This window comes from Asterias amurensis, chromosome 9 (genome assembly GCF_032118995.1).
Source record: "Asterias amurensis chromosome 9, ASM3211899v1".
Lineage (NCBI taxonomy): Eukaryota > Metazoa > Echinodermata > Asteroidea > Forcipulatida > Asteriidae > Asterias > Asterias amurensis.
Window position 1 is genome coordinate 636,857 of NC_092656.1, and position 27,618 is coordinate 664,474.

The 27,618-nt window shown below is 38.4% G+C and overlaps 1 protein-coding gene across 3 annotated transcripts; it reads right to left on the reverse strand.

Moving 5' to 3' along the window:
* Window positions 1-1,190: 1,190 nt before the first annotated feature.
* On the reverse strand, window positions 1,191-26,147 carry LOC139941443 (tubulin polyglutamylase ttll6-like). 3 transcript variants are annotated; one of them, XM_071937937.1, is made up of 19 exons: window positions 26,010-26,147; window positions 20,935-21,308; window positions 19,867-19,907; window positions 19,531-19,649; window positions 19,000-19,130; window positions 18,469-18,628; window positions 17,818-17,961; window positions 17,559-17,644; window positions 17,013-17,244; window positions 16,560-16,738; window positions 16,064-16,252; window positions 15,326-15,521; window positions 14,624-14,824; window positions 12,491-12,637; window positions 10,984-11,428; window positions 10,220-10,532; window positions 9,099-9,202; window positions 6,179-6,230; window positions 1,191-5,795 (listed from the first exon to the last, which is right to left on the reverse strand). In XM_071937937.1, exons 2-18 carry the CDS (start codon window positions 21,270-21,272, stop codon window positions 6,208-6,210), a joined length of 3,048 nt encoding a protein of 1,015 aa, XP_071794038.1. In that variant the 5' UTR covers window positions 21,273-21,308; window positions 26,010-26,147; the 3' UTR covers window positions 1,191-5,795; window positions 6,179-6,207. The 3 variants fall into 3 exon arrangements, with proteins under 3 accessions (XP_071794038.1, XP_071794037.1, XP_071794039.1); XM_071937936.1 differs by lacking the exon at window positions 9,099-9,202 and adding an exon at window positions 13,147-13,746; XM_071937938.1 differs by lacking the exon at window positions 12,491-12,637.
* Between the last annotated feature and the right edge of the window lie 1,471 nt (window positions 26,148-27,618).

Sequence of the window (27,618 nt, forward strand, 5' to 3'; positions counted from 1 at the left end):
ATCACTTAAAGTCATTAAATCATCGTAAAACTTTAAATATAATCCACACTACATAGCTATCCTGAAATACATCTCATAACTTCTGCAAAATCCGCAACATGGCTTTATAACCGTAGCATATATGGGATACGTGGGATACCAGAGTGCAAGTGCATTCCAATGGGTATAAATGCTATCTTCCATGCTAGTTACTTGGTATCTTCATATTATAATATAGACGGGTATCCATGATTTGACCCAACGGTCTGATGTGTAGTGGTGTAATCCACATACCTTAAGACGTGGAATGACACGCCCGCAGTTTATTAAGACGATGGGGTCCAGGGCTGGGGTTGCCGTTGGAGCTGGAAGATGCGCATGTTTGGAGAGACTACGTTAGTTGATCTTCACTTAGGAATCTTTAGCTCGACTCTTTGAAGCTCGTGGAGCGCAGAGAGACACGGCTGGTTGTGATTAACATTTCGGCTGGAGGAAAATAATTTGATAAATGGAATCACTCAGCTAACTAATTTAATGAGCTATTAGGCCTATTAGTATTTGTGTGCTTGAAATTTTGTTAAATCGTTTAATTACGGTAAACATTTTCGCCAGAAGAAAGAACATAAAACAAAACATTTCAACATATTTTTCTTTACATGAAATGACATATTTCTGCCTTGTTGTTGTTGTTGTTGTTGTTTTTTATTGTTAGGGGTGGGGGTGGTTGTGAATCAATAATGGAAACCAAAAAGGTGAAAATAAAGTGCTGTAGTATTGAAGCTGATACATGACGTAGTGCTTACGTGCATTCAAATATTTGTTTTCAAGGGTGCTACATGATTGGCAAGGGCAAAACACTGAAAGTTTAGGCATACTGGTTGTGAAGTTCATATTTTAATTGTTTTCCAGTGGAATATTTTCCTCTGAAATGAAGTCATATTCGACTCAAACCGCAACAGTTGATTCAGTGTTGCTTAATACAACCAAAATCAAAGACAATGTGTCTACATGCTGATAAATTGTGCATACTTGTAATCATTTTCTCCCGACTCAAATTTGTGTGGATCATTGTATTATACTTTTATAACATCTTTCTACCCATATGCATTTTATAACAAACGGTTACAAACGCTTTTTATAAACCAACTCGTCCGATCCAAGGCAACGTGTTCCTTTAAATGTGGTTGAAAATAAAAGCTCACAGAAACTCAAAAGACAGTTAGATTTTTCAGGCTTGTTATTGTTTTTATTTCAAATTGGACGGATTGTAAATAATCAATATAAGGCCTAGTGTGTACTTGCAATGAATTCAAATTGTACTAACAATACGTGATAAGAATCTGTTATCAAACGTTAAACCAATCACTTAAAAAAACCTCACTTGTGATGAATAAATTAACAAAGTCATGTGGACCGGTCATTGTCCGTCATGTGTTGTGCGCAATGCGCAATTTGTAAAAATGAAAATACGCCCCAAGCATTGCACATAATAATGTATCCGTAATGCGTAAAATGCGTTTTGCCTAAACATTTCCACGTGCAATTTATTTTTTAAGGATTACGCATTACGCACAAAGCATGACGGGCAAAAGTATTTTAAAAAGACACGTTGCCTTCGGATTGAGCGCCTTGGGCTACAAAGCGCTACAAAGTTAAATATTATGATTCACACACACAAATGTACCTCCAAAATGTGTATTTTTTCCTAATAAAGTCCGCCATTTTGTGCAGTCAAAAAAGTAGCTCTACTAAAATATGGCGGACCGTGTTGGTTCATGAATTATAAGGAAAACTAGGTAATCTCAAAGTATTTGTGTGGATCACTTTCCAAACATCTTTCCAACAATGATTCAAAAACCAATCATACTATGGCCCAAAGCGACCAAAACGAAGGCAACGTGTCCCTTTAAGCCCAACCTAATCCTTTATCAAAAACAATATCGAGAGTAGATATTTCGTTATTACACAAACAAATTATACAATCATCGTGAATGACTGAAAACAGCCATTACCAGTGCGTCACCGTGACGTCAACGCAGTCTTATTATGCAACACAACAAATCCAAAAAAGCAGTTTTACTGCACATGGGAACAAGTGGACAAGGTTCTGATAACTTCACCCAAAACAGCAAAAAGTTCAATTTCAACAAAATCATTGGCAGGTACAATTCATTGGAAGCTGGTGGTCATTTCTATTTCACTTAAGTTTGATTTTAAAGTCATGCAAACACAAATATAGATTCATCATTTCGTGAAAAAAAGACAAATCACGAAATTACATTCTATAAAAAAAATGATTTGGACAGTTTTATCTGAAAAGTATACGACACATTAAGAAAAAAATAAAGTACATGGCCTAATACAGGTATTCACAGTGAAATATATTAGTTTGTATTAACGTTAACACTAAAAAAATCACTGTATAAAATACCCTTGTAAGTGTGGGTGTTTACACTGGGTGTTTCGGTCTTGCTAAGGTGGACCATTTTTCTATGCTTTAACCCCCCCCCCCCCAATTACATTGTTGTATGGAATGGAGAAAGGCACGGTCCACCGTGTGATGTGATACTTGGTGCAAAAACCCAAGAAGCAGCAATGGGTTATGAAAACTGTACAGACTCATGGACGGATCAGTTTGGTTTATAAGGCAAAACTATAGAGGTTATAAGTTATAGATATAAAACAGAGTAAAGTTTAAACAAGAAATGTACACCATTCACATATTTACAATATAATACATAATATTAAACACAGGGCATCTTACAGGCAACCAGTTTCATGCAATACCCAAGAAGAAAAGGCATTCACATTTCGATTTGCTTGACTATTGTACGGCATTGTTAGAAAAATTACTCAAAGTGTTCCGATTGCATTCAGCACAGTTGACTGACTCTAAGCATGGAGTATACATGTGTGTTTAAAGTGCCCGAAAAAAGTCCCGTGTAGGGCCATTTCACAAGCAAACCAGTTCTAGAAAATCTTTGATGCGGAAGAAACGAACATTTACACTTCACATGTCTTTGGACCGATGAAATATCTCCGACACTCAAATTTCCTTTTGAAAGCAGAGTGTTGTAGTTTACATCCAAAGTGCCCGTGTACAAATTGCCCAACGTGATAAGGGTCCTTGTTCTAATACAAAGTACCCTCTTATTAATAATTAAACCTCACTAGCCCTTACTCATTTCCAGCACAGCTAAACTAAAATTAGCAGAATTTGTGAATTTCATGATAACATTTTGCCTTTCTATTTCATTCTGTAGTATGTCTCTGAAGGCAGAATGTTATCATTTCGCTGTGGAATGTTCACACATTCTGTACATACTTGAGGTTGATCTTGATGAAGCATAAAACCTTATCTTGGGCAGGAACCAATGTAGTGCACTGTAAGCATGCCACTATGCTGGCTGACAGCATGTTGTAGAGGATCTCAATGGAAACAGTTTCCTGTTAATTTGTCATGAGATTGCACAGCAATAATAGTGAAGAACCAAATCCAGTCAACTATTCAAAACCACAATTTATAGTATCCATTTGACATTTCCTTCATCCTATCAACTACAATATTTGAGAGGGTGTCAAGTAGAAAGTCTGCTTATACACTTGGCTTCAATGAGCCTTTTTAAGGTATGATGGACAACATACTATGACAGTATTAGGTTTGGGTAAATCTGTCTATATACACCCAAACCAAACGCTGTACTCCTAAAGTGTCCATTATACCTTAAAAGGGCTAATGAGTTTGCTTCAAAAGGTAACAAAATGAACTGTTATTCCCTGTTTTTGTTTAAAGAGTTTGTCATTTTCAAGGCACATATTGCTTTTAAGGGGGAGCGCATCAAGCCCGGTTCATACTTCCTGCGAATGCGAAGCGAATTTCGGTGACGGCACAATCTGTACACGCTCCCTTTCCCTTTGTGACGCAAGGAAATTCACTTCGCACGAGGCATTCACAGGAAGTATGAACCGCGCTGAACATTGATAAGACTGTAGAAAAACAAATGTCCACATGTTTCAGCAGTGAATGTACTTGCAATACTATAGAGTAACTTAATTCATTTCAAACTTAAATACAGCAATGATCCTGACACCAATACATAACCAACAAACATAAATAAGCACACATTGTTTTGGCTAGTGATATAATAATTAAAACAAGTAAACCATCAATCACTTAACACTTTATAAGTTATAGGGGGCACTATTGAGTGCCCACTATTATATAACTTAGATACTGTGAGTTCATAGTAAAGGTGCAACATTCTTATATTATTATAGTCAATTAACATAATCAAATGGTATTTTCAAATAACAGCTTGCTGTATTTACCTTAAGGCATTTTAGATGCGAGACTGGAACTATGAAGAAAAAATAATAACCCAAGCCTCAAAAGTTGCATCGACGGATTTTCATTGAACATTTTTTTTTTAAAGAGATTTTCCTCAGTATGAAGTTTGGCAGATTGTGCTATTTCAAATTGAAAAACAAACAAAATCTTTTGCATATGCCAAGGACAATGCACAAAATACATGTAACATGCAGAACTGTCATTTTTTATTTTGATTAACTTCCATCGTTGGTAGTTTTTTCTTTAAAAAATAGCTATTTATAATTTTGGGTCAAATTAGACGGAGCATCTTTAAATGTTTCATGTAAGAAGCTTACAAGTAAATGGTGCCTTAGTTGTACAGCAAGCATACAGTCATCTGAACATACCACAGGAAAGTATTATTCCTGGCAACAGGAATAAAGAAATAGAGGGAGCTATTTCCAGTTTGGTACCAACAAATGAAATGATTCTGTATTCAATCTTGTGCCTGGGGTGTGAACAAACAAAAATACAAGTAGCTGTATCAAACAAATAATTGTGAAGAACTTGTTTTGTCCTTATCAGGGAATAATGACCAAGCCCCTGAGGATAGATCAAATTAAAGCCCTCAATGAGTTGTGCGAGTGTCACTAAAGACTCTTATAGCCTCACTAACTAGTGCTGAACCGTTTTGAGGGGATAACATTTTCTGTGGTGATGTGAATTGAACCTCTAATACCTACTGTATCTTAATAGTGTGTGATGTGACCCCCTCCAAAAAGGCAAGCAGTGTGATGCATCAGCGTGGGGTTTAAAGTACGAAGGTGCCTGGGGGAGGCTGTGTAGGTGTAAGAGACAATCTTATAAAAAGCCCCCAAACTAATACTGGAAGGAAGTGAACGGAATTCTTAAATTGTCAATCTGCCACCTATGATGAACAGATGTTCCTATGAATACAGTTTGTATTAGCATGGAAGAAAGTGTATTTTCCTTCCTCCATGGTAATAATAACCATTACATGGTTCATGGCTTAGAGGACCATTGGAATGGGAGAGTGCTTTAGAAGTTTAGTGTTTTTGTATAAAAAGAAGGCACATCATAGTTATTGGTCTGCCGTTGTTGACCCTAGCGGAGTCTTTTCTGAAAGCTATTAAAAAAGGTACATCATTGTGGCATTTCAACATCATTGGACACCACGTGCAGACCAGTTGCCTGTAGCACACACACCATGAGCCATTAGTCTAGTCTGGTGCTGATAAGGTCACAGGGTGCTATCCTCCTCATGTGACCAAACTCTTTCACATCGACGACCGACAGTCTCTGCTTCCATCATGGGGAGTTGCATGCTCAACAACAACAGAGGGCGCCCTAACATGATGTGTGAGGCATGTTACTGGAAGACTCTCTCATCTTTGGATGATGTAATAATCTAAAAATACACCAAGCGTTCGGTGCATCATCGACGTCAACTCAGCACTACGGCATGGTTCTCACGCATTTCCAGTTGCTGTGAATAAGATGAACCAGTTAACAAAATAAATACTAATGCAATGCAAGACCTATCTTGATAAACTTTTGTACATGAACCTGGGAAAAATTTCATAAAGCTGTGCAGCAGTAAATACTGCTTAGCAAATGTTTTTGCCAGTACCAATCCGCCAGAATTTTGTTTCTATAAATTACTTCTTAAGTTATGAAATTAACATCTAAAGACCCCCAAATCATTGTTGCTTGTTATTGTAGCCACAAAACCCTCAACAACGCATTTTGCTGACATTTCTACAGGTTTGTTGGAGTATTTACTGAAAGAGGATAAGAGGATAAGAATGACCTCTTCCAAAAACAGGTACTTTCCCTTTAAAAATAAGAAATTGAAATGGAGAATCTTACCTTTAACCTCAGAGTATTGGAAGTTCCTCTTAGTCTTTGTGATTTGGTTGACCTAAAAACACAAAAACAATCATTACCATTAATGCCATGATTCACCAAAATGAAACCAATATTCATCTTGTTTCCTTCAAACACAAAAGCAGTAACCAGAATGAGGCTCAGGTTTTCTCTCTTTTGGTGTGACAAATTGTAATATTGTAACTGGGTAGCCAACTGGATTTGATGGAAATTGCTTGATAAGGTTCTTTTGCAGTCAACAAACCTATAGATGCAAGATATAAAATCCACTCAAATACATTCACAGCTTCAATACAGCATAATGTAATAAAATACTTTATCTAGCAAGCACTTGTCAGCTGCATATCGCACACACGAAAACACCAACACTGCTAAAAATGTGCACACCCACCTAAAACAACATCTAGTGAAACAACATGGTATGTCCAACAGAGGTCATGACTGCGATTGTATGTATTGCATATATAAAATGATGCCAGATGTTGTAATAGGCCCCTAATGTCTTGTTCCTGAGGAAGTGTGACTTTACAACCAACGAGAATGTCATTCCAGACTAGGGCATAGCTTTGTACCATCTACACAACTATTTGTATTTACCCAACCCAGAAGGTAATGTTTTTAATGTAAAAGAAAAACGGATTTGATAGCAGAGCTGCCAACATTTGCATCTTGCCACAGGGAGATAAAAATCAGGGGGCCAGTGATGAGAATTACAAATTCCTCATCACATGAACAAACACAGCTCATTCAGACCATTACAATGCAGTTTGGTCATTCTTGTAAAACTCTTAACACAGAGTCAAGCTATCTGAACTAATTTTCACAGCGAAGAACTAAGCCATTATTCCAGAGTTTTTGGGAAGAAAAAAAAAACCCACAAGACAAGACCAGCCGACATCCTGAAAATATATGGCAAGATTTTCCATAAATGTATGATCATAGAGAAACCTAGTGACCCAACGGCCAGATGGTAAAGTTGTGTTTACCCCATTCACCTGAAGAAGACTTCACTGGAAAGAATCTTTTCAACATTCCTGAAATGTGTTTGGCGAATTAAGTAAACAACTTTCTCACAGATGCGTCTCCTTAAAGGTAGAGTCTAATGTGGGGGAATTTAGCTTCGAAAGACTTTTCAAGAATTCTGTTAATTAAGTTAGTTTGGCTGGTGAAATGTTCACATAGATTCAGAGACGGAATGTGAACATTAATTTATTTTAACCAGCTTATTCATGCTTACGCTATCAATGCTATCAATGTATAATAGAAACAATCTTTATCATTTTTGAAGAGTTTATATACCATCAATTAATTTGCAATTAAAAGATTGGATTTATAAAAAAAAAGTTGATCAATCCAATACTTCCAGTGTTTGTCTTGCTAATGCCAAACCCAGAAAACTAAGTTTATTTACTCAGCGAATAATTTAATAAGACTATTTAACCAGTTTGCACCGGATGTCGTGTCAGCATGCCAATAATTTTCCTGCTACAATTCGGGTGATGTGCATAATTATATTTTTCTGTCACATCAGATAACACAAACAAAGGCTGTACTTTACGTTGTGATACTTGGTCAGAGCATGCCATAAAACGCTTCATTTTACACACAAAGACAATAGAAAGAGGGTAGAATTCTGCCTTCATAACGGAGTTATTGTGATCCTCAATTCCATGCCTTATCCCTTATATTGCAAGAAGAGGATTACATGGCACCCAGAGACTGTGTTTCATTGGATTTTGGCTCAAAGGAAGACCTCCGGGACTGGAAAACTTATTTTCATGAATTTTCAGTAAAATCTCATTCCTAAAAACTGCTGCAAGTTCTCTCACTGACAGAATGAAACACTATTAATATCGGCCGTGACATCAGGACTGTATCTTTAACAACTTCATTTGGGATTGGATGATTGACAATATGAAATCCTCCCTTGGGATAGATGGTGTCATGAACTGGCTATCTAAACAGACAATCTGCCAATAACAGATGACTCAAAATTAATATGGTAGGTATCAGAAGGAATAATTTACTTGGAGTACCATTTCCAGTATTAACTTGATTTGTATGTTTGCTCAGAAGACCATAATACACATTTTACATACATGTACAAATGATTGCAGGGTTTTCTCCAAAGGGCATTCTGAATCCAAGTCGAAAGACTCTGAATTGAAACAAGGTCCTCGGAATAGTTTTTACTTGGTGTTTATCTTTGTTTAAAAACAAACCTACTGGGCAATCTGGATGCTGGCCATATTTAAGAAAGAAGCAAAATTGAGCATGCATGAAAATTGTAAAGCCACTTCATAAACTGCAGTACCTGGTATCATAAACACAGCATTGGTTTTAGTCGCACATATACAAAGTATCTCAGTTTTGTTCAATATAAAAAAACTACTCATCCAAAATTATTCAGCAAGTCTAACAAAAACCAACATAGTTTACAAAGTAGGTCTTGTCAAAATGATTTCTATTCCAGTGAAAAGTGTTGAGCTACAAGACCTGATTTTCTTGGAATTCCACAACCCATGATGTAGCGATGATGATTCGAGTAAACCCAGAACCCCAAACCCACATCAAGAAAAAACAGCTTGTGAAAAGGAACTTAACAGTACGCATGTGATAAATTCCTGTCAGTGCTACCATATCCCTTTAGTCATAAGCAAGTTTTGAAGGCTCTGTGCATATGTTGCTATTCTGAGGCTAAACAATGGAAGCATGCATGTGTGTATGTGCCTTACACAACTATTCACCAATGATAGGTCTTGCTTTGACGCGAGGTTGCTACATGAGCTAGTGACATTAGACGCAAAGGGTCAATATTAAGCTATGTATTTAAGCACACACCATGCAGCTCAATGTTAACACCATGCATGCAACACAACTCTTGTGATTTGATTCAACCTACACTTGACGCTTGGTCGTACCACGCCTGTCATGGGCACACATAAGGAGGTATAGTTTGGTCGATGGGATAGTTTGAGAGCCACGATGGGTGGTCCTTGGGGTTTGCTGCGGGGTGGTCAGGTGTTAACATGGAAAGAATGGGGAGGAATTGTCTTATCAGAGTTAGTACTAGGCAATTAATACATTCTGTTATGATCTTGTTATAAACTTTGCAAATGAGATACATAATGACATGATAAATATTATGAAATGGGGAAGTTTAAAACCTTCTGCATATTATTTAAGGGCATCAAACATCTATTAGGCACTAAGGCACTGGATGATAGTTTGTTTGGTTAGAGAGAAATGTAAAATTAGACAAATGGTATTATTGACGTTGAAGCTTTTTTTAAACCATGTTGAGTTTTGAGTTAAAGTTAAAGGCAGTGGACACTATTGGTAATTGTCAAAGACCAGTCTTCTCACTTGGTGTTTCTCAACAAATGCATAAAATAACAAACCTGTGAAAATTTGAGCTCAATTGGTCGTCGAAGTTGCGAGATATTAATGAAAGAAAAACCACCCTTGTCACACGAAGTTGTGTGCTTTCGGATGCTTGATTTCGAGATCTGAAATTCTAAATATGAGGTCTCGAAATCAAATTCGTGGAAAATTACTTCTTTCTCGAAAACTACGTCACTTCAGAGGGAGCCGTTTCTCACAATGTTTTATACTACCAACCTCTTCCCATTACTCGTTACCAAGTTAGGTTTTATGCTAATAAATATTTTGAGTAATTACCAATAGTGTCCACTGCCTTTACAGTTAAGTTAAATACCATGAAAACTTACTTGGTAAAGAGCATCATAAAGCTGTTCTTATTATAAAACTTGTTGGAAACAACACCCTTTGAAAGTTGAATCTGACAAAGGCTTCAGGCATCTGAAAGCACACAACTCTAGGCAACAAGGGTGTGTCCTTTCATCTTTCTCAATTTCTCTTGCAACTACGATGACCAATTGAGCCCAAATGTTCACAGGTTTGTTATTTTATGCATGTTGGGATGCACCAAGTAAGGATTCAGGCCAAAAGTATACCCAGCCTTTAAAGTGCAGACAGAAGAAAAGTAAAACCCCACTATACCTTAAATATCCCTCACTGACGCCTGCACTCCCCAGTCTCTCCACTCTACCAGCCGAATGCTTTATACTGCCAGCCGATCCCATCTCAGGTCTGTGCATGACTGGAGCTGGACCCGACACCACCGATAGATTGAGCGTAGCTGCACCACCACCAGATGTAGGGCTCTGAGTGACACGGATGAGGTTAGGGAAGTTGTGGTTGCTGCTAGCACCTCCGATGTAGATGTTGGGCGGTGTCGCACACATGGTGACTGTTGTTAAGTTGGTATTGCTGCCTGTAGCGCCTCGCTGGTTATGCCTCGCATGATTCGTTGCTGGTGATGTTGGGGAAACACAATATATATTTAAAAATGCGCAATATTTCCAGTTTCAATAATTGTACAAAATGTACAGGGTTCTCCCTGTCACAACTGTGGGGCATTCTGGAACCCAAGTTTTGGAAAGCTGAATTAAAACAACAAGGTCCACTGCATACTTTTATGTGGTGTTTATCTTTGGTTTTAAAAGCCCTACTTTGCTATCAGGGCATTTCAAATAGTGTTATCTTTATTTTTGCACATTTCGATCTCAAATTCCAGCCCCCCCCCAAAAAAAATAAAAAAATAAAATAAATATAATAAAAATAAATAGGGAGAAAATCATGCCTGTACTTTCATGGCAAGTTTAGTTCCTAAAAAAACTGTAAAAAAAGGAGAATCTATTAAAAAAATTACAAAATCTGGAAGAATCCTGTGTTAGTTACATCACATGTCCATGTATACTCACAAGTTTCTCTTCTTTGTTGTGCATTAGCACTAAGTATCCTTCTCTCCTGTGGATGATGATGATGATGATTGATTCCATTGATACAATCTCCACACCTCCAATCATTCTGACCCTGAGTGGTAGCCGTTATCAACCTGTTACCTCCTTGAGGTGCCGTCTTGTCTGGATCAAACAGGTGCGCAAGGTGTTTCCACTCTACCTCTGGGATAACGGTGTTTGAGAGGCGTGCGTCACGCCCGGTTGCGTACCCCTTCCGAGGGGCAAAGCGGTACCGCTGCTGGAGGGTGGTGGGGTTGGGATTTTGGGAGACGGCATAAGCTGACTGCTGGTGGTTCGTGATTGGGGCGCGGTGGTTTTTAGCGAGCATGGTTTGCCACTGACCGCTGGATATGTGGGTTGGGGGATGGGGCTGGACACGGACGGCGGAGGAAGTTGGGCCGGTTATCTATATAGGGAGGAATTAATAACCAAAGCAAAGTTACAAGTCAAAATACAAAATACAATTTACACAATGAATTATTCATACATAAGTCAGTATTCGTAATATAAAAACATGAACAATTCTTTACTAGATAAGAATCAGAAAAACAATAGAGAAAATTACAATAGAAAAGACAATGTTTTTTAGGAATGTTTTCTACAATTAGTATTGGATTTGAGTATTAGTTTACCTTCTCCTGTCAGTGGTTTTTAAAGTGCTAGAAGAAACTTTAACATTAAGGAAAAATAGTACATCAGAAGTGACAGTTAGGTTTTCCAGAGTTCTTATCCAATTAAGGGCAAAATGATTATTCTAGATTTCTTGTATAACAAGATAAAAAAAGGTTGTCCAATATTTTCCTTAACAAATACATGCAACAACATTCTAAATGTGCTCACAGCACTAAGCTTTAACGACAGAAGCCATACACAACACACATGCCCTATCTTCAGAATGAATCAGCTTTAAATAGACAATTCGCTTTTGAAACAACAATTGAAAATTATGTAAGAATTCATGCACTGTCATGCAGTGATCCAGGCTCCAGATGCTCCAATTGCCAGGCTGCTTCTAGGGTACAAGTAAGTAATTATAAATTATTCACTAAAAATGATCACCATATGGCCAAAATTTAATGATAATGATCATAAGTATTGTTAGATAGTGATCATGATACAAATTTGTTTTTTGCTTCAGAATTTGTGAGCCCATTCATTTTCAACTCAATCTGTACATAATTTGATACTTTTATTATTTTTTTCTCTCTCAGGCTTTAAAAAAGCCTTAAATACGATACTGTTGTCAGTCGATCATTGTTTATTTTAAAACCAGAGTCCCTTTCAAGGTCCCTACCCTTAAACTTGCCATTGGGGACTTTATAGTGACATGGGTAGGCAAGATGTTTTACTGAAATTATATCACAAAGCCTTGAACACTTGTTTCCACAACCGTTCCCCTCATTAAGTGTGTGGCCCTTGGCCATTGAAGCATCGGGGGCCTTAAATGCATAATTTCTGATAGATTCACCTGATGTGTGAAGGATGAAGGCGGGTTTTGGGATGCATATGGAAGATTATTGGGACGTAGAGCATTGACATCTGGGGGCATAGTGACCGCCATGTGGTCACTGAACGTCAAACGACTACTCTTGCCGGACAGGTCCTGGAGATCACGCTGCAGGTACAGAGAGGAGGCTCAATGAAGGGACAAATTGGCACAAGGAGAGGGGGTACAAACTAGAGTCATAATGGTGCCACAAACTAACAGCAATACCACTGCAAACGTGCAAAGCTTATCTAAATTCAAACTACAAAAAGCTATTCTTATAGGAGCCAGATGTTCTCAGAATTGAGGGAAGAATTTGAATGAAGGGGCTGCATGCAACAACGGTACACTTGCAATAAACAAAGTGCGCATGACTTTGAGATGTAAGATGAAAGGTACAGTATCTATGCAATCTTAGATGGCATCAATACTGTTACTACAATTGCTTTGTAGAAAAAACAGTGAACCCCTTTCTGAAAATAATCAACTAAATAACTTCAAGTATAGTTATAGATACTGTGATAAAACACATTCCATAATGGAAAGAGTCTGAGCACCACTGGTTCGCTCAAAATGCTATTAGTGAATTGTCAAGAATTGTCAAAGCTTACTGCAACTACACTATGTTGAACAAATACCTCACTAATTGATTGAAGTGTTTCCACACTATCCTTTCCTTTCAATCTATTCCTATCAGCATCTTCATCAGTAGCTACCAAGGATGCATCCGATCCTTCAGGAGGGTGGGGTATCTCCCTGATATGCTTCTTAGCTCTATGTCTAACATGAAGGAAGCGTTTACTCCTGGCTATACTGTGTATAGTCAACGGTGCTTGACAGCCAGCCGGCCAGCACACCACTTTATAGTTTGACCCACTCTGGTATCCTACACCCTCTTTAATGGCTGGGTTAGCATGACCAGAGCCGGCTGAGTTATTCTGAGACGGACTGGCCTGAGCGGCTACGGCTGATGGATCTTTGATTAACCCATCCTGGAGGTCTGCTTCATTGGGAGCTAAATTGATACTATAAGTATACACCTCTGACCAGTGAGTGCTGGGTTTGCCAGCTTTCTTAGAGTCCGGTTGGGGGAGGGTGGGAAGGCGTTTGGGATTAGTGGAGGATCTTTGGCTGGGAGGGGCTTCTAGATGAAGGAATGTATTCATCTGACTGACTATTCTACTACTGCAAAGGCGGCGAGAGCAGGGGTGAGAGGGTTTACTATGATCTACAAGTGCCTTGAAGGTGCAAAGAAACGGAAGAGAAGAAACTACAATGTAAAGCATTAGATTGATTAGTAGAGTAGTCAAAGGTCAAACAGGGCCGGTTATCAGAGATTAATAGAGTGCGGGAAATCAGAAAATATTATGAGAATTGCACAGAGTTACTTCAACCAATGAATGTTTTTATACAAAAGGTCTTGTATGCATGAAGAGTATCCATGTAAATGTGCAGCAGTGTGAACCGCAATCATGAATGGTCTTCCACCAAATAGATAATGAAATAATATAAATTGAGGAGAAAAACATGAGAAGGGTTAACCCCTTGATGCAATCTCAAACTGAGAAAAGCATAGTTAGTGTAGTCATCTATTTCTTACGCATGGTACACACTTTGTAGAATCAAACATAGAAGGAGAAACTAATCCAGAGCTCATGGGTGTCAAATTTACCTTGGAAGAGCTGTGTATGGGAAGAGTTGCGGTATAGAGGGACCAGTTTGGTCAGATGGTTACTGGATGCCATTATCGGTCCAAATGTAGCGCCAGTGCCGTTTAGTCTGGCACATTGTGTGTGCACATGCGTCAGAAAATGGCTTCTAATCCCAAGTTGTTGCAACTCTCTCAAAACACAGCTCTGACACACCACATCTTCATTGCAACATTGAAAACCCTATTCGGATTCTCTGGGACAAACGCTTGGTGGTAAACAGTATTTTCAATCATGTACATGTAGCTTATTGACAACTGCACTAATGATGCTCTATAAACAATACAGCCATTCAATCGATACTAAAGTCTACATCACACAGCTCAAACAGACACATTAAGCAGCCAAATCAAACCAATACAAAGCCGTCAGTACTCACAACCGCACAGCATGTCAGAATACTTACATTAGCCTGTCTCTCAGCATTCTTCATCACACCAACTGTTCCCGGTGTACAGTGTAGTAATCTATACACATGTTCAACAACGCCTAATCCCCTGACTAGATTATCTCGTTGGAGTAAGGAGCTTATCCGTTCAAGCTCTTCCTCCTCTAGGATGTCTCTGGGCTCTTTGGTATTGATGAATTCCTGCTCTAGGGGCTTGATCTAGAAAATTGACAGAGTTACGTCAAAGTTAACTTTTTGGCTTTACTGATAAAAGCTATGATGCATTGTAAGATACTCGCTTGATTGGTCAAACATGACAAACACTAGGTAGGGAACCATACACATGACCTATGAAGCATCAAAATCTACAACAGTGACTTGACCAGTCAGGTCAGATTTTATCAAGCAGTTAAGCACACAACTTGCTAAGCAGAGGAAAGGTGTGATACATGTAGCAGAAACAGGCGACCAAGCAACATCCGATGTCATGGTGCCCAAAATATTGTTTGTTAAGCATTAGTTTTTTTTAAACAGCTTCCATTAGATTGGACTTTGACCAATAAGCTTGAGCAGGAAATGATGAGAGAGACTGGTTGAATTTATTGTGCAGTTTATATTACTGATGTAATTCTTTCACTCCAGAAATATTGTCCAATGCGACAGCGGCTTATGACTTACAAACTGGAAATATTGACATACAGACTAGATGTGAGTTCTTACCATTGTCTGTGAGTTGGTCTGACTGAGACGTTTCCCAAGTGCTACCCTGGGTACATTGACTCTACTCCGCCGTTTGGATTTCTCCCTTCCTGGACTTTCAGGTCGTACCCCTTCTGGGTCTCGTCGTTCTGAGGGTTTCTTCTTTAACATCATCTCCAGTTTCTCCTGCTTTAATCGCAGCTCTTCTCGCTGTTGTCTGTAGGTAAAAGAAAAATATTTTATTTTAAACATGATGAAAAAAGGGAAAAAAAGAAATAAACAAGAAAAAGAAACAAGTATGAGTAGATTGCAAAACGATTGATGGATAACCTACGTACACCTGCATTATGATATCATGTAGTAAATGCATCTACAACAGTACACCTCAAAATGTATGACCACATCTAGTGTGGTTTTAAATGGTGGATAAACTATGCCAGCTACAACTACGATATCATGTGTGGTGATTACATCTACACAGTACACAGTCAGCCCTCCTACTGTCTGACCATTCAACACCATTTACTGTGGTTTTACATGGTGGTTAAACTACGCCAGCAACAACTACGATATCATGTTTGGTGACTACATCTGCACTATGATATAGTTTGGTAAATGTTGATTATCTACACAAAGATGCACAGTTGCTCTAGAATACAAAACCTTTGCAGTTAAATAGTTTCTAAATTTACTTGTAAATGCTACTCAGAGTTAAGAACATACTTGTATTAGATATTTTGATGACATAAGACTTCTTACCTGGCGCACTCTCCTCTGGCTTTTGAAGCTGCCGTTTCTTGGAACAGCGAGCCACTATGCTGAAAGTACTTATCGTATTTATCACATCCCTCACGTGGGTAGATCCTGGTGAAGCCACCAAGATGCTCATCTTCAAACTTAATCAGGGCATCTTGAATCGACGCCAGAGATTCTATTGTTTCTTCTTTCCTGAAGAGAAAATAATATTAATAAAATAAAATTATTTTGCCATGTTTCTATTGCCGTGACGTTGGACAGCATAACCATTGTTTATGGAAAAACAGATAGGCAGGTATATTTTCAAATGACAAAGATCTATATATGTGAGTTATTTAAAACAAATTGATAGCATGTGAGTGTTTTGTGGCAAAATATACTCACTCCGTAAAATCTGGCTTTATCATTTAACAGTTCAGATTTCACTTTGCGATAATGTTCTGTGACAATACACTCATACGCCCTGTATTTGTATAATAGATACCCTAGCTACACTTACTTGACATCCTTCTTGCCTCGATGAAGTAGTCTATCCTTGACTCTTCTCCTCTCCTCCTCCACACATTTCTTCCGATCGAATGGTACTAGATTAATAAGATTCATGGTGTCAAGAAGAAGACCTTCCTTCACCTCTTTGTCTAGCTTGTGGTCGGTGTGGAAACTTGGAGACAGGTTGACCTGTGGCAAGAGAAGAAGTTCATTAAAACAGTTCCATGGAGAAAGTGAATGCAAACTTTGCAGGAACTACAGGAACGATCCTTCACAAAGTAATATGTGCGCTAGTGTTTTGAAAGTACCAATGGAAAGTTTTGATAGTTAAATGAAATGAACCATGTATGGCCACTGGAATACTTAACCAATCCAAACGTTTCTCTTGTTCAGATTTTTGAAAAGCCTCCTAAAAGAGCCACAAAATTTTGAAAAAAAAAAGTCTCAACATGGCAAGTCTTACCTCCAGTATCCAAGCCCTGAGTTTCCGGTCTAGCATGACGTCAAAGCCCAGCACTTCAAAGCAGCTACTGCCTTTCACGTTTGTCTGATTGCTGAAGCAAGTGCGGTAATTATGTCTGAGAATCGGATGGGCCGAGATGAGTGTCTTAATGATGGTGTCGTAAATCTCATCCCAAATAGCGTTGGAGTCGTACCCATTGTCATCAAACCATTTACGCACAGTAGTCAGCCGCCTACACAAAAATTACACAATTTTACTCAACAAGAAAAGTACTTAAAATACAGTAGCCAGGTTTGCGCTAGCACCATGTGTAAATTTCTTTTGAGAAGAACCAGTGGTTGACAACACGGTGGTTTCACTTAGTATGCTTTGATTATCTTCAGGGGGATGTTGGACTCTGAAGTACCAGCTTGGAAATTAACTGGTAGTGGGGCTTGGCTCAAAAATACAGTACAATACAGTGAAATACAACATAATACAAAACTCAATTTTACCACAAATTGTCAGATATGAATTCAATTAGTTGAATACATTTTGTTGACATACCTTTTACTTCCCTTCTCCTCATCCCTCACAAAGTCTGAGCTGTGTTTGTTGATTGCATAATTGGTTAAATGCATAAAGACATCATCCTGTCAACAAAACAAAACACAATACACAAAAGATTAAACGATAGTCAATACATCAACAAATCGAACATAGTTCTACATGCCTAGTAGAAAAAAGAATGAGAGATGACTCAGAATGTGATAAAGCGCTGAACTGCGTATTAAGTGTTTCGCCAGAAAAAAAACTCCTGACTTACCACATTGCTGTTTGTTGGCTCTGTATACTTGACAGTAGCAAACCTTGCTAAGCCATCCTTGTAAACAAACACTCTAAGTGGGTCGCATGAAGTGACTACAACATACACTCTCAGATCCATCTTAAACCCATCTATCAGAAACGGCTGCAAACGAAACACATGGATAACAATAATAGTCAGACAAGGGATCACATGAGTAACAATTGGGAGGTCCCTGGGCATGTACATCATTTGAGAAAGACTCCCCTAGGATTGAAACATGAGGCCATTAATTTACCAGTTTTGCTGAAGTTCACACAACATACATTACTTAATTTGGGCAGACCATGTATTAATATTTTTTGTGAAGAGGTGGGGACTCCTCGTGTGTCTACACCTGGGCATGTTTCACTGAAGATGCATTGCACTTTACAATATGAAGCCTGTGTTGGGTACACGGTTATAACCGTCTGGTTCTCCGGTTACACATTTATAATTTTACAGTTTGAATTATCGTAAAAACAAATCACTTGAATGCGCCACGAAAGGCAGACCACATTACAATTACGATGTACACAACGCACAATTTGTATGTTAATCAAGCAGTCACATAATTTCTAATTTATTGTCAGGTACTTTACATGACAATCTCCTTGATAGCACCAATTTTACCTTTGTGAGGTATTGTTGACACACCATATGTTCTCCAGGCTTGATGTCTTTCATGGGATTCTTGGTGATTGCAATGCCTTTACCTTGACAGCCACTCTCCGGTTTAGTAATATACGTCTTGTTCTTCTTGGTTCGACAGAATGCTTGGAAGTCTCCATAACTATGGTATAAACAGTGTACTTACTAATTATAATGGGTTAATCAAACAGGAACAGAGATTAGATTTTTTTAAGTTGTTGATATCTGGCACGAGAGAAGATGCAGACACATCATTCATAAGTTGACACTGCACAGGTTGTGAATATCACGGCTTTTTGAGACATGATGTTGCTCTCAAGACTCAACAAGGTAGCTAAGGAAGTGTCTTAAAAGCCGGCAGGTTCCTGGCATGAATGGACATTCCTGATCATGTTGAAAATGAACAACGACAAATACAAATTGATATTAGATTCTATGGGATACTGCAACCAGCAATGACCCCTAAAACATTTATAATAGAGCCATGGATAAATAAGTTGAATTAATACGTACTCTGCAGGAAGCACCCATGTCCTTGGGAATATTGCGTACTCCTTGGGGAATAACTTCAGCATCCGCGTCAAGTTCCTACCAAGCAAGTCCTTCCGACAGATTTCACCCATGCCTGGGAAATGGTTCACTTTCTGTGGGACAGAAACAGAGAAATCAAATACTGATTATTTTTACATTGAGAAAATTTCCCTCAAAATTAGCCACACAAATGTTTCCGAGTCAACTAAACTAAAAAGGAAAGTTCAAAACCAAAAAGCAGTCATCTGGTTACTGGAAGCTACTTTTTTGAAAATACTTCTTAATTATTACTTGAAACGCCTACAGTCTCTCAACTTTCGTTGAAAGCTTAGTTCAGACCCTAACCACCCAAAAATCCCTTTAATTATAAATGGGTACTGACTTGATTTTGTTTGCGTAAATTGGGAATACAAAAATTATTGTTAACAATTGTATCAGCCAAAATGTACGTGTATTGGCCTGCTACACTAGCTTGTGTATGGGGTGAACCCTGCTCCTAATAGTATTACTGACTTGATATTTCTTCATCTCCATGACTCTATCCAGCGAGACTGAACAGTCAGTCCATAATAACGTCCAGTCTTCATCTTCATTCATCTCCTTCATGCCAAACCTTTTGGACATTCTCTTCACTGGAACCAAAAAAGAAGACAACTACAGTTAGTTTCTTCAAGAGAACAGGTACATGTGCTGTATAAAGATTCCGAATCTCGATAGAAAAAAAATTTGCCATATGATATACAACAAAATTCAAAGATTTGCAGTACAGATTGCAATTATTTATCTTGGAGAGTAGCGAGAAGTACTCATACTCAATAAATGGTTTGTTTAAAAATAAAGGTAACTTACCCGAGTCATACTTGCAGCTGGATAAATTGATTCCAATGATTCTGAGGAAAGAAAAGAAATAATTGCTTTAAACACAATATTTGAAAAGATGGCACAACCAGACAACAGTTTCAGGTTCTTATGCTTAGTGTTTTTGATCCCAGAAGTGTCATCCCAAAACTAAGAAAGACGACCAAAGATTAACCTTTTTATAAAAACATTTCAGAAGAAATCTACATTTTCAATTTGTTTTTCTGGAGATGGGCGATGCTGTTATAAACCTCACTTGAAATACTACATGTAATTGTTCTTTTCTAGTCTAAATTCAGGTCAAAGCATGAAAATGATGTTCTTCTCTGGGTCATGCCGAGGTTGCGTTTTTGCGGCTGTAACCAACAATTGTTTCAGTCACTGGTCAGTGAGGTTGCGTTTTTGCGGCTGTAACCAATAATTGTTTCAGTCACTGGTCAGTGAGGTTGCGTTTTTGCGGCTGTAACCAATAACTGTTTCAGTCACTGGTCAGTGAGGTTGCGTTTTTGCGGCTGTAACCAATAACTGTTTCAGTCACTGGTCAGTGAGGTTGCGTTTTTGCGGCTGTAACCAATAACTGTTTCAGTTACTGGTCAGTGAGGTTGCGTTTTTGCGGCTGTAACCAATAACTGTTTCAGTCACTGGTCAGTGAGGTTGCGTTTTTGCGGCTGTAACCAATAACTGTTTCAGTCACTGGTCAGTGAGGTTGCGTTTTTGCGGCTGTAACCAATAACTGTTTCAGTCACTGGTCAGTGAGGTTGCGTTTTTGCGGCTGTAACCAATAACTGTTTCAGTCACTGGTCAGTGAGGTTGCGTTTTTGCGGCTGTAACCAATAACTGTTTCAGTCACTGGTCAGTGAGGTTGCGTTTTTGCGGCTGTAACCAATAACTGTTTCAGTCACTGGTCAGTGAGGTTACGTTTTTGCGGCTGTAACCAATAACTGTTTCAGTCACTGGTCAGTGATGCACTAATGCCAAGTTTAAAAGAAACAATTATCATTAGTTACGACACTAGGCCTAGTTGCCACCGGGAAATACCCCTGGTTACCAAACACTTACTTCTTCTTCCTTTTCTTCCTCTTCTTTGTAGTGGAAGACTGTACTCTTTCCTTGACTTCTATCTTCTCTTCAGGTACGTCTTCATCTTCACCTCCACTATCCCCTCCCTCCCCTTCTAAATCCTCATCTTCATCTTCATCTATTTCATCTTCTTCTTCCTCTTTCTCCACTTCATCGTCTGGATATTCTGGCTCATCGTCTAATAGTTCATCATAGTCTTCAATACCTTTGTTATACTTTGTATTGTAGATTGGGGGTTGTGGGGATCCCAGTGAGGTTTGCTGGGCACCAGGGATGGTAATCTGGGCTTCTGGGTTATCCTCATGTTTCTCCACCATACTGATGAAACCTTTACTGGTTACAAAAGATGGTACCTACATGAAATAAAAAGAAAAAATTCAATGGATGCTGCGGATGACAAAAATAAGTTTGCAGAACATTTTTGCTTCCAAAACATAATCAAATAGACAGCAAAGAGATTTTATTCTTTTTTTTGTATTATAATAATATTTTTAATTACTATTTTTGTAAACTGTACATTTTGGGTTTTAGCCGACTGCATTGCAGTGTTTTAATAAACAAACCATAAATAATATCATTATCTGTTTTACATGTCAGAGATGCAATTGGTTGAATTTAAACCTTTTTGTAAATGGCTCTCGTGCCAGAGTCCCCCTTTTTCTAAACCCAGAACTTCCCAAGAAGGCAAATACAGAGTCTGTGCATCATCAGAATAACAAAAATACGGGCTTGGACCGATGTGGAATACATGTATATAAAAAGCCTCATTCACTTCTTACAAGAAAATTTAACTGCTTGATATTATTTTATTTTTTCTTTATACAAATTTTAAACAGATCCATGTAAGCTCTCCAAACATATAGTTCCACTCGACGGTCGGGCTGGTATAAACAATTTTTTTTTCTTTACAAGCAGCATGTTATTGTTAGCTTTTTCATAAGGGGACTGTTTAGCAATAGTTTTTGCTAAGATTTTTGAAAGTTTAATACTTAAAAACCACTTCTGATAGAACGAACTTAGCCAACCCAGCTACTCAACAAAGAGTTTTGCATCACCCCCTGTTTTTTACTTGGATTTTGGTGACCGGGCGACCAGTAAGAACTAACCCTAACGTAAATCCGTTCTGACTCATTCAAAAGCTAAACAAACCTTTGCCGTAATGTAAACATATCTCACTGTTCTTTCTAATTGTGTGACTCTATACTGCCTTTAAGTAGAAATCCGGTGTAATTCAATCATGTCAGACACAGGTTAATTTCTGGATGTTTACTAAAGGATAAAGGATGCTGGATAGCGTTTCTTTACTTAGCAGGCTGGCCATTGTTGTGTCTATATCATGCCATGTGTACATAGTGGTCATCCGAAGGAAAAGCAAATAATAACCATTTAACTCAAAATAATTCACACTTCTCATTCGGTGTAAAAAACATCAATTTACAAACAAATTAAACCCCCTCCAAAAAATAGTTTCACAAATCTATGTCCAATTCTCAGCCTTAAAAACTCAACACTGGTACAACTACAAACAATTCATAATGGAGAACAATCGGATGACTTGAGTCGAATTTGCTAACAAAAGAATCTAAACTCAAACACAGTGCATAGGTTGTTTTTATGGGCGCGTCCATTTCACAAGTATTTAAAAGAGCTGTAGCTGCCCTATCGTTTGTTGCTATTACTTTGGCACAGAAAGGTTAATAGTCTCAAAGAATGCAATGCTCTATAAATACTGCATAATTAAAGAGTCCACCAAACAATAAGAATGGTTGCCACTCAAAAGAGTACAGAATGTAAAAGAAAAGCTGGAAGCTAAATGTTCTCATTGATGGTTTTATTGCAGCAATACCTGCAGATTGGCCATTTTAGGGCAACATTATCAAGACAATAAAAGTGATCTGTGAAAGTTTTAGCTGAACGGGGTACAGTGTCTATTTGTTGAGCAAACAGTAACAAAACCTCTCACAACTTTCTCATCAAGAATGTTGAATTTATCCAAATTTAGTGAGGTGACAACGGGTAGCAACTGCATCTGTCACTGCAGCATTCTCAATGATTTGACACTTTTTTTTGTTTTAGGTGTTAAATATAAAAATACTCACTGTGCAAAAAAACAAAAAACTAAAAAAAATTTTCTCTCAAAATAAACTCAGTAGGCCTCTAGGCCTTAATGAAATAGGAAAGTTGTTTTTACATTACAAATCCAATTTGTTATTTTTACTTCAGCATCCTCCTCTGTGACAAGCTTGTCACATGCAAAATGTTTATTCTTAACAACAATAGAGCTACACACTTTTTGTACACAATTTGGTAGGTACAATTGGTGTACATGCGACTTGTTGTGTGTGATTTGGTTCCAGTTCGACGAGAGTGTGCATACCAATTGAACAGTTTCCATACAGAACCTAAGTTAGCGTTAAAACTAATCAACAGTATTTTTCAGGCAAATGTCAGTTAAAATTAACGTTTAAGAAGTCAGCAGTGCAACTTAAGAAATACAAAAGTTATGTATACAACTTTTTAGGCCTATCTAATTAAAAAACATGTGAAAACAGAATATCATGTTTTTTGTCAACCGGAATTTGCACTTTCCTCATTGGGAAACTCATTGGCCCTACGCATGTCAGGTTGGACTCCTTGTTGCATACAAAGGGCTCCCGCCATTGCGATTTTCTTTTCAACAAATTTAATATTTTCATATTTATACTTAATGGAAGAAGTCATAGCTTCATTCAGATATTCCTTCATTTCTTCAGCTTACCCATAAAAAATTAACTTTATAGGCGCAATCTTTTTCCAAAAGACCAAGGCCAAAGTGAATGACGAAGCTTATTTTAAAAACCACCAACCCAATGGTCAGAAATGCCCTTTCAATTTATATATGTTGGTAAGCTGAAGAAAAAAAGGGTCCTGACGTACCGTGTGGCCAATGATTCAGACTTGGCCACAAAAGTGGGGCTACTCCGAGTCGTTCCTAAGGTCAACTGAACCATGGAGGAAGTCTTATTCCTCCATGACTGAACTCAACCCCTAAAATCAGTACGATTTTAACCAGAGTCAACTTGTCTTACTCAGACCAGGTTCATTGGAACCCGAGTCAACTCGTAGCCAAGTCAACTTGTCCTACTGAGAAATAATTTTTTTTGAAAACAAATTTGCTGATGGTAGGTGGGACGGATCGGGAGTGTTATCAAGACATGGGGTGCATTCCACTTGCGCAAACGTTGCCAACAATTTCAAGTGGTGGGCAGTGCTAGTTTTAGGAACAATAGCAACCCTAGGCGAACGTACTTCTAAGTTCTAAGGTGTGTTGGTGAATGGTTTGTGAATGGTTTATAAATGGCAGATAAAGAAGATGATGCTTACAAACAAAGTGTATTTTTGGTGGTTGGTCGACACAGGGACAGTCAAGTGGAGTTGAAATAATAACTTAATTAATTGATGTCAATGTCATGATGTACAAAAGAGGATTAATAAAAAAAAAAAACATACCTTCATCATTATACGGCGAAAACCAATTAGAAAATTATGTTGTCAGTCATGTGTCAGAATGGTCAGTGTGACCATAGAGTAAGGACAGCCAGAGACGGTGTGACAGTACAGTGTGTTCATGAGTCTCCGGAGACATCACGAAGTGCGCAACTAAACTTCCCTGATAAAAAATGTTTGCGTTTAGTGGAACCCCAGACAGACATGACAGACAAATGAGACGTGAGACAGACAGACACAGCACAGCTAATGAGTCACAGGCAGGAAACAGGCCCCAATTTTTTTTCTTTTTTCTTAAATTCCTACAATACAAACACAACACACAACAGGATAAATAGTAAAACATTAATTTTAATGATTTTGTAGTTGCGATAACGTAACTTTGCCGACGGCGTAGCCGGAGGGTTACGAAGCAAACGCAATGTGTGCAGGGCGAAATGGTTAAAAACGTACAATTTCGACAGCTAGTCAGCAGATTTGCTCCATTTATACCACTTTTGAAAATCATGACACAAATTCTAGAAACACGAACTTGATCCTCAATGTCTAATGAATCCTACAATATCACTCAAAACACCATTGAGGAAATAATTTGAAGAAAAGGCACAAAAACTTACCAGATTTTCGAGCGAAAGACCCAGGTTGAAAATTTGAACCTGAGGGGGGCGGAGCTTCGGCTGTTTGTGCATGTCACGGACTCAGTGCTGCGTGTGGGGTGCATTCTGTATCCCTGCAACTGTGCAGCCGTAGTCTTGTACACGCGCTGAGATGCGGAAATCAGAGAAACAGAGCGCCCGCTAACGTTCGATTATAACAAGCGTGTACAGTTTTTGCCGTGCATAGATCGGAACGTTGGTTGTGTGTGACCGTGCAACATCAATGGTCTTGGATCAAGACTACGGCTACACAGTTACCGGGATACACAATGCACCACACGCAGCGCTGAGTCGTTGACCCCGGTGACGTGCACACACGGCCGAAGCTCCGCCCCCCTCAGGTTCAAATTTTCAACCTGGGTCTTTCGCTCGGGAATCTGGTAAGTTTTTGTGCCTTTTCTTCAAATTATTTCCTCAAGCCTCAAGGGTGTTTTGAGTGATATTGTAGGATTCATTACTGTAGACATTGATTGAAGATCAAGTTCGTGTTTCTAGAAATTGTACGTTTTTAACCATTTCGCCCTGCACACATTGCGTTTGCTTCGTAACCCTCCGGCTACGCCATCGGCAGGAGGGTTACGCCTTACGGGGACGTTAGTCGTTATCGCAACTAATCATTTTGACACTTTTTGTAATAAAATACTAATAGTTTTGAATATGTATCTTTATGATTTATCTTATTAAATTATTACCCGAGTCTAGCTTAGCTACTCAGCCTGTACTACCATAACTAGACCATGTAATGCCTTAGACTAGGGAATTTACCAACTCGACCTACGACACTTCACTGGTTTTGTGTTGTGCAGTTGTCTTGCATTTTTTTAAAGGGCTAGCTGAACGTTTGTCCATTTTATGAACCTTTTTAGAATACCTAAGCATTTAAAATAAATAATATGAGACACAAGGTCTTACCTAAGTTGCCGGCAGTTGCATGACGAGACTCATTGGACACACAGTAACAACTTCTTTATAATCCTTAATCAACGGACAAAACATTCACTAAATTGATGAACATCTGACATCTTGTTGTTAATCGATTATCGCTAGCCGTACCCCACAAAATGGCGCCCGAAGGTCAAATTGAAAGTTACAAATTACTTCGCAAAAGTCAAAACTATTTTCTAAAAATAAAATGCCAAAATTAATCAAAAACAATCACCAATCCCAAGTGGCTCTGTAGAATAAGTTATCATACAAATTGGTTACTGACATTTTACTGTGAATTTAGACCAGTTCTATTAATTTTTTGGCACTATGTTTTTGTGCACACGCACTAAGGTTGACCCCTACGGTGATACGGTCACAACAAACTCGCAACGAGGCAACGCTAAACATGAGCTCGCTGATTGGCTAACTGGTTGCTCTGGCAAGAATTTCTGTGAAAATTGTGTCGTCTGCTTCAAACAGATAACAAAAAAATTATCCGATTATGTTATGTTAATATTGTTCTTCTGATACAGTTGTTGTTTGTTTCTTGGGGTGTTTTTTGTTTGTCTGTTTGCTTGTTTATAATTTGACCGTGCCTGATAGACAGACGGCCGGCCCGTGGCCGGCTAATCACTACGGCTGGATGAATACCCGGCTGGATTGCATTGTCCGTAGCAACAGCCTTAGCCGTAGCCGTAGTCGCACCGCCTCCCCCCCCCCCTTTAGCCATCACCCCGGCCGCCCTCTGCCACTCCGGTTCTGGTTCTGGTGAATTACTGCACAATCTCCACATATCGGGATTTACACGCAATGCTGATTTACATGAGTGCCCCCCCCCCCATGTCCCATATCCATAGCTTGAAGTTTACTCTGAAAAATACTAGTGCGTCGCGGATATCCCTGTGGTAGTTGTTCCACTCCCAGGCCATACAGTTTATAGTACCAAGACTTTTGTGAATCGGGCAGAAGTTATGCAGATTAAATTATTTTGGACTACACACAGTCGTTTTTAGTAAAAATCTAAACTCATAAGTCATAAGTGACGACGAGTTCTGGATCGATGGCGGCCTGAAGAGTGGAATTTTATGTGCTTCTTTTTTGGTAAAAGAAAAAAAAAAAACGTTGAAAAAAAAACAAAAAAACGCGGCCTTGAGAGATGCCCCAGGTGATTTGTTTTAGTTTGTATTCATTTATTTATTTACTTATCATTATTTAAAATAAGCAATTTCAGAGCAACAATCAAGACAAAAAAATTAATGCACATTAGTAATTCAAATAGGTAATTCTAATAAGTTATAAATCCAGCCCTATATAAAAGTGTCCATTCCCTTTCGCCTGTTTTTCAATAATATAGAGTTATTCTTGGGGCCTAGGTAAGCAGTTTGCAACAGCTAATTATTTTTTTTCAACAAATTTACCTGGTGTGTTTTATCTACGAATTTAAACATTCATGTTAATTCTCATTTTTAAACAACTTTCTGCAGAAACCGCGAATATAAAAATGTTTTCAGCATGACATTATCCATGTTCGTATGGGCGGTGTTGGCACAATAGCGACATGAAATAGTCACCGGCTAAACAACGTGTACCCATC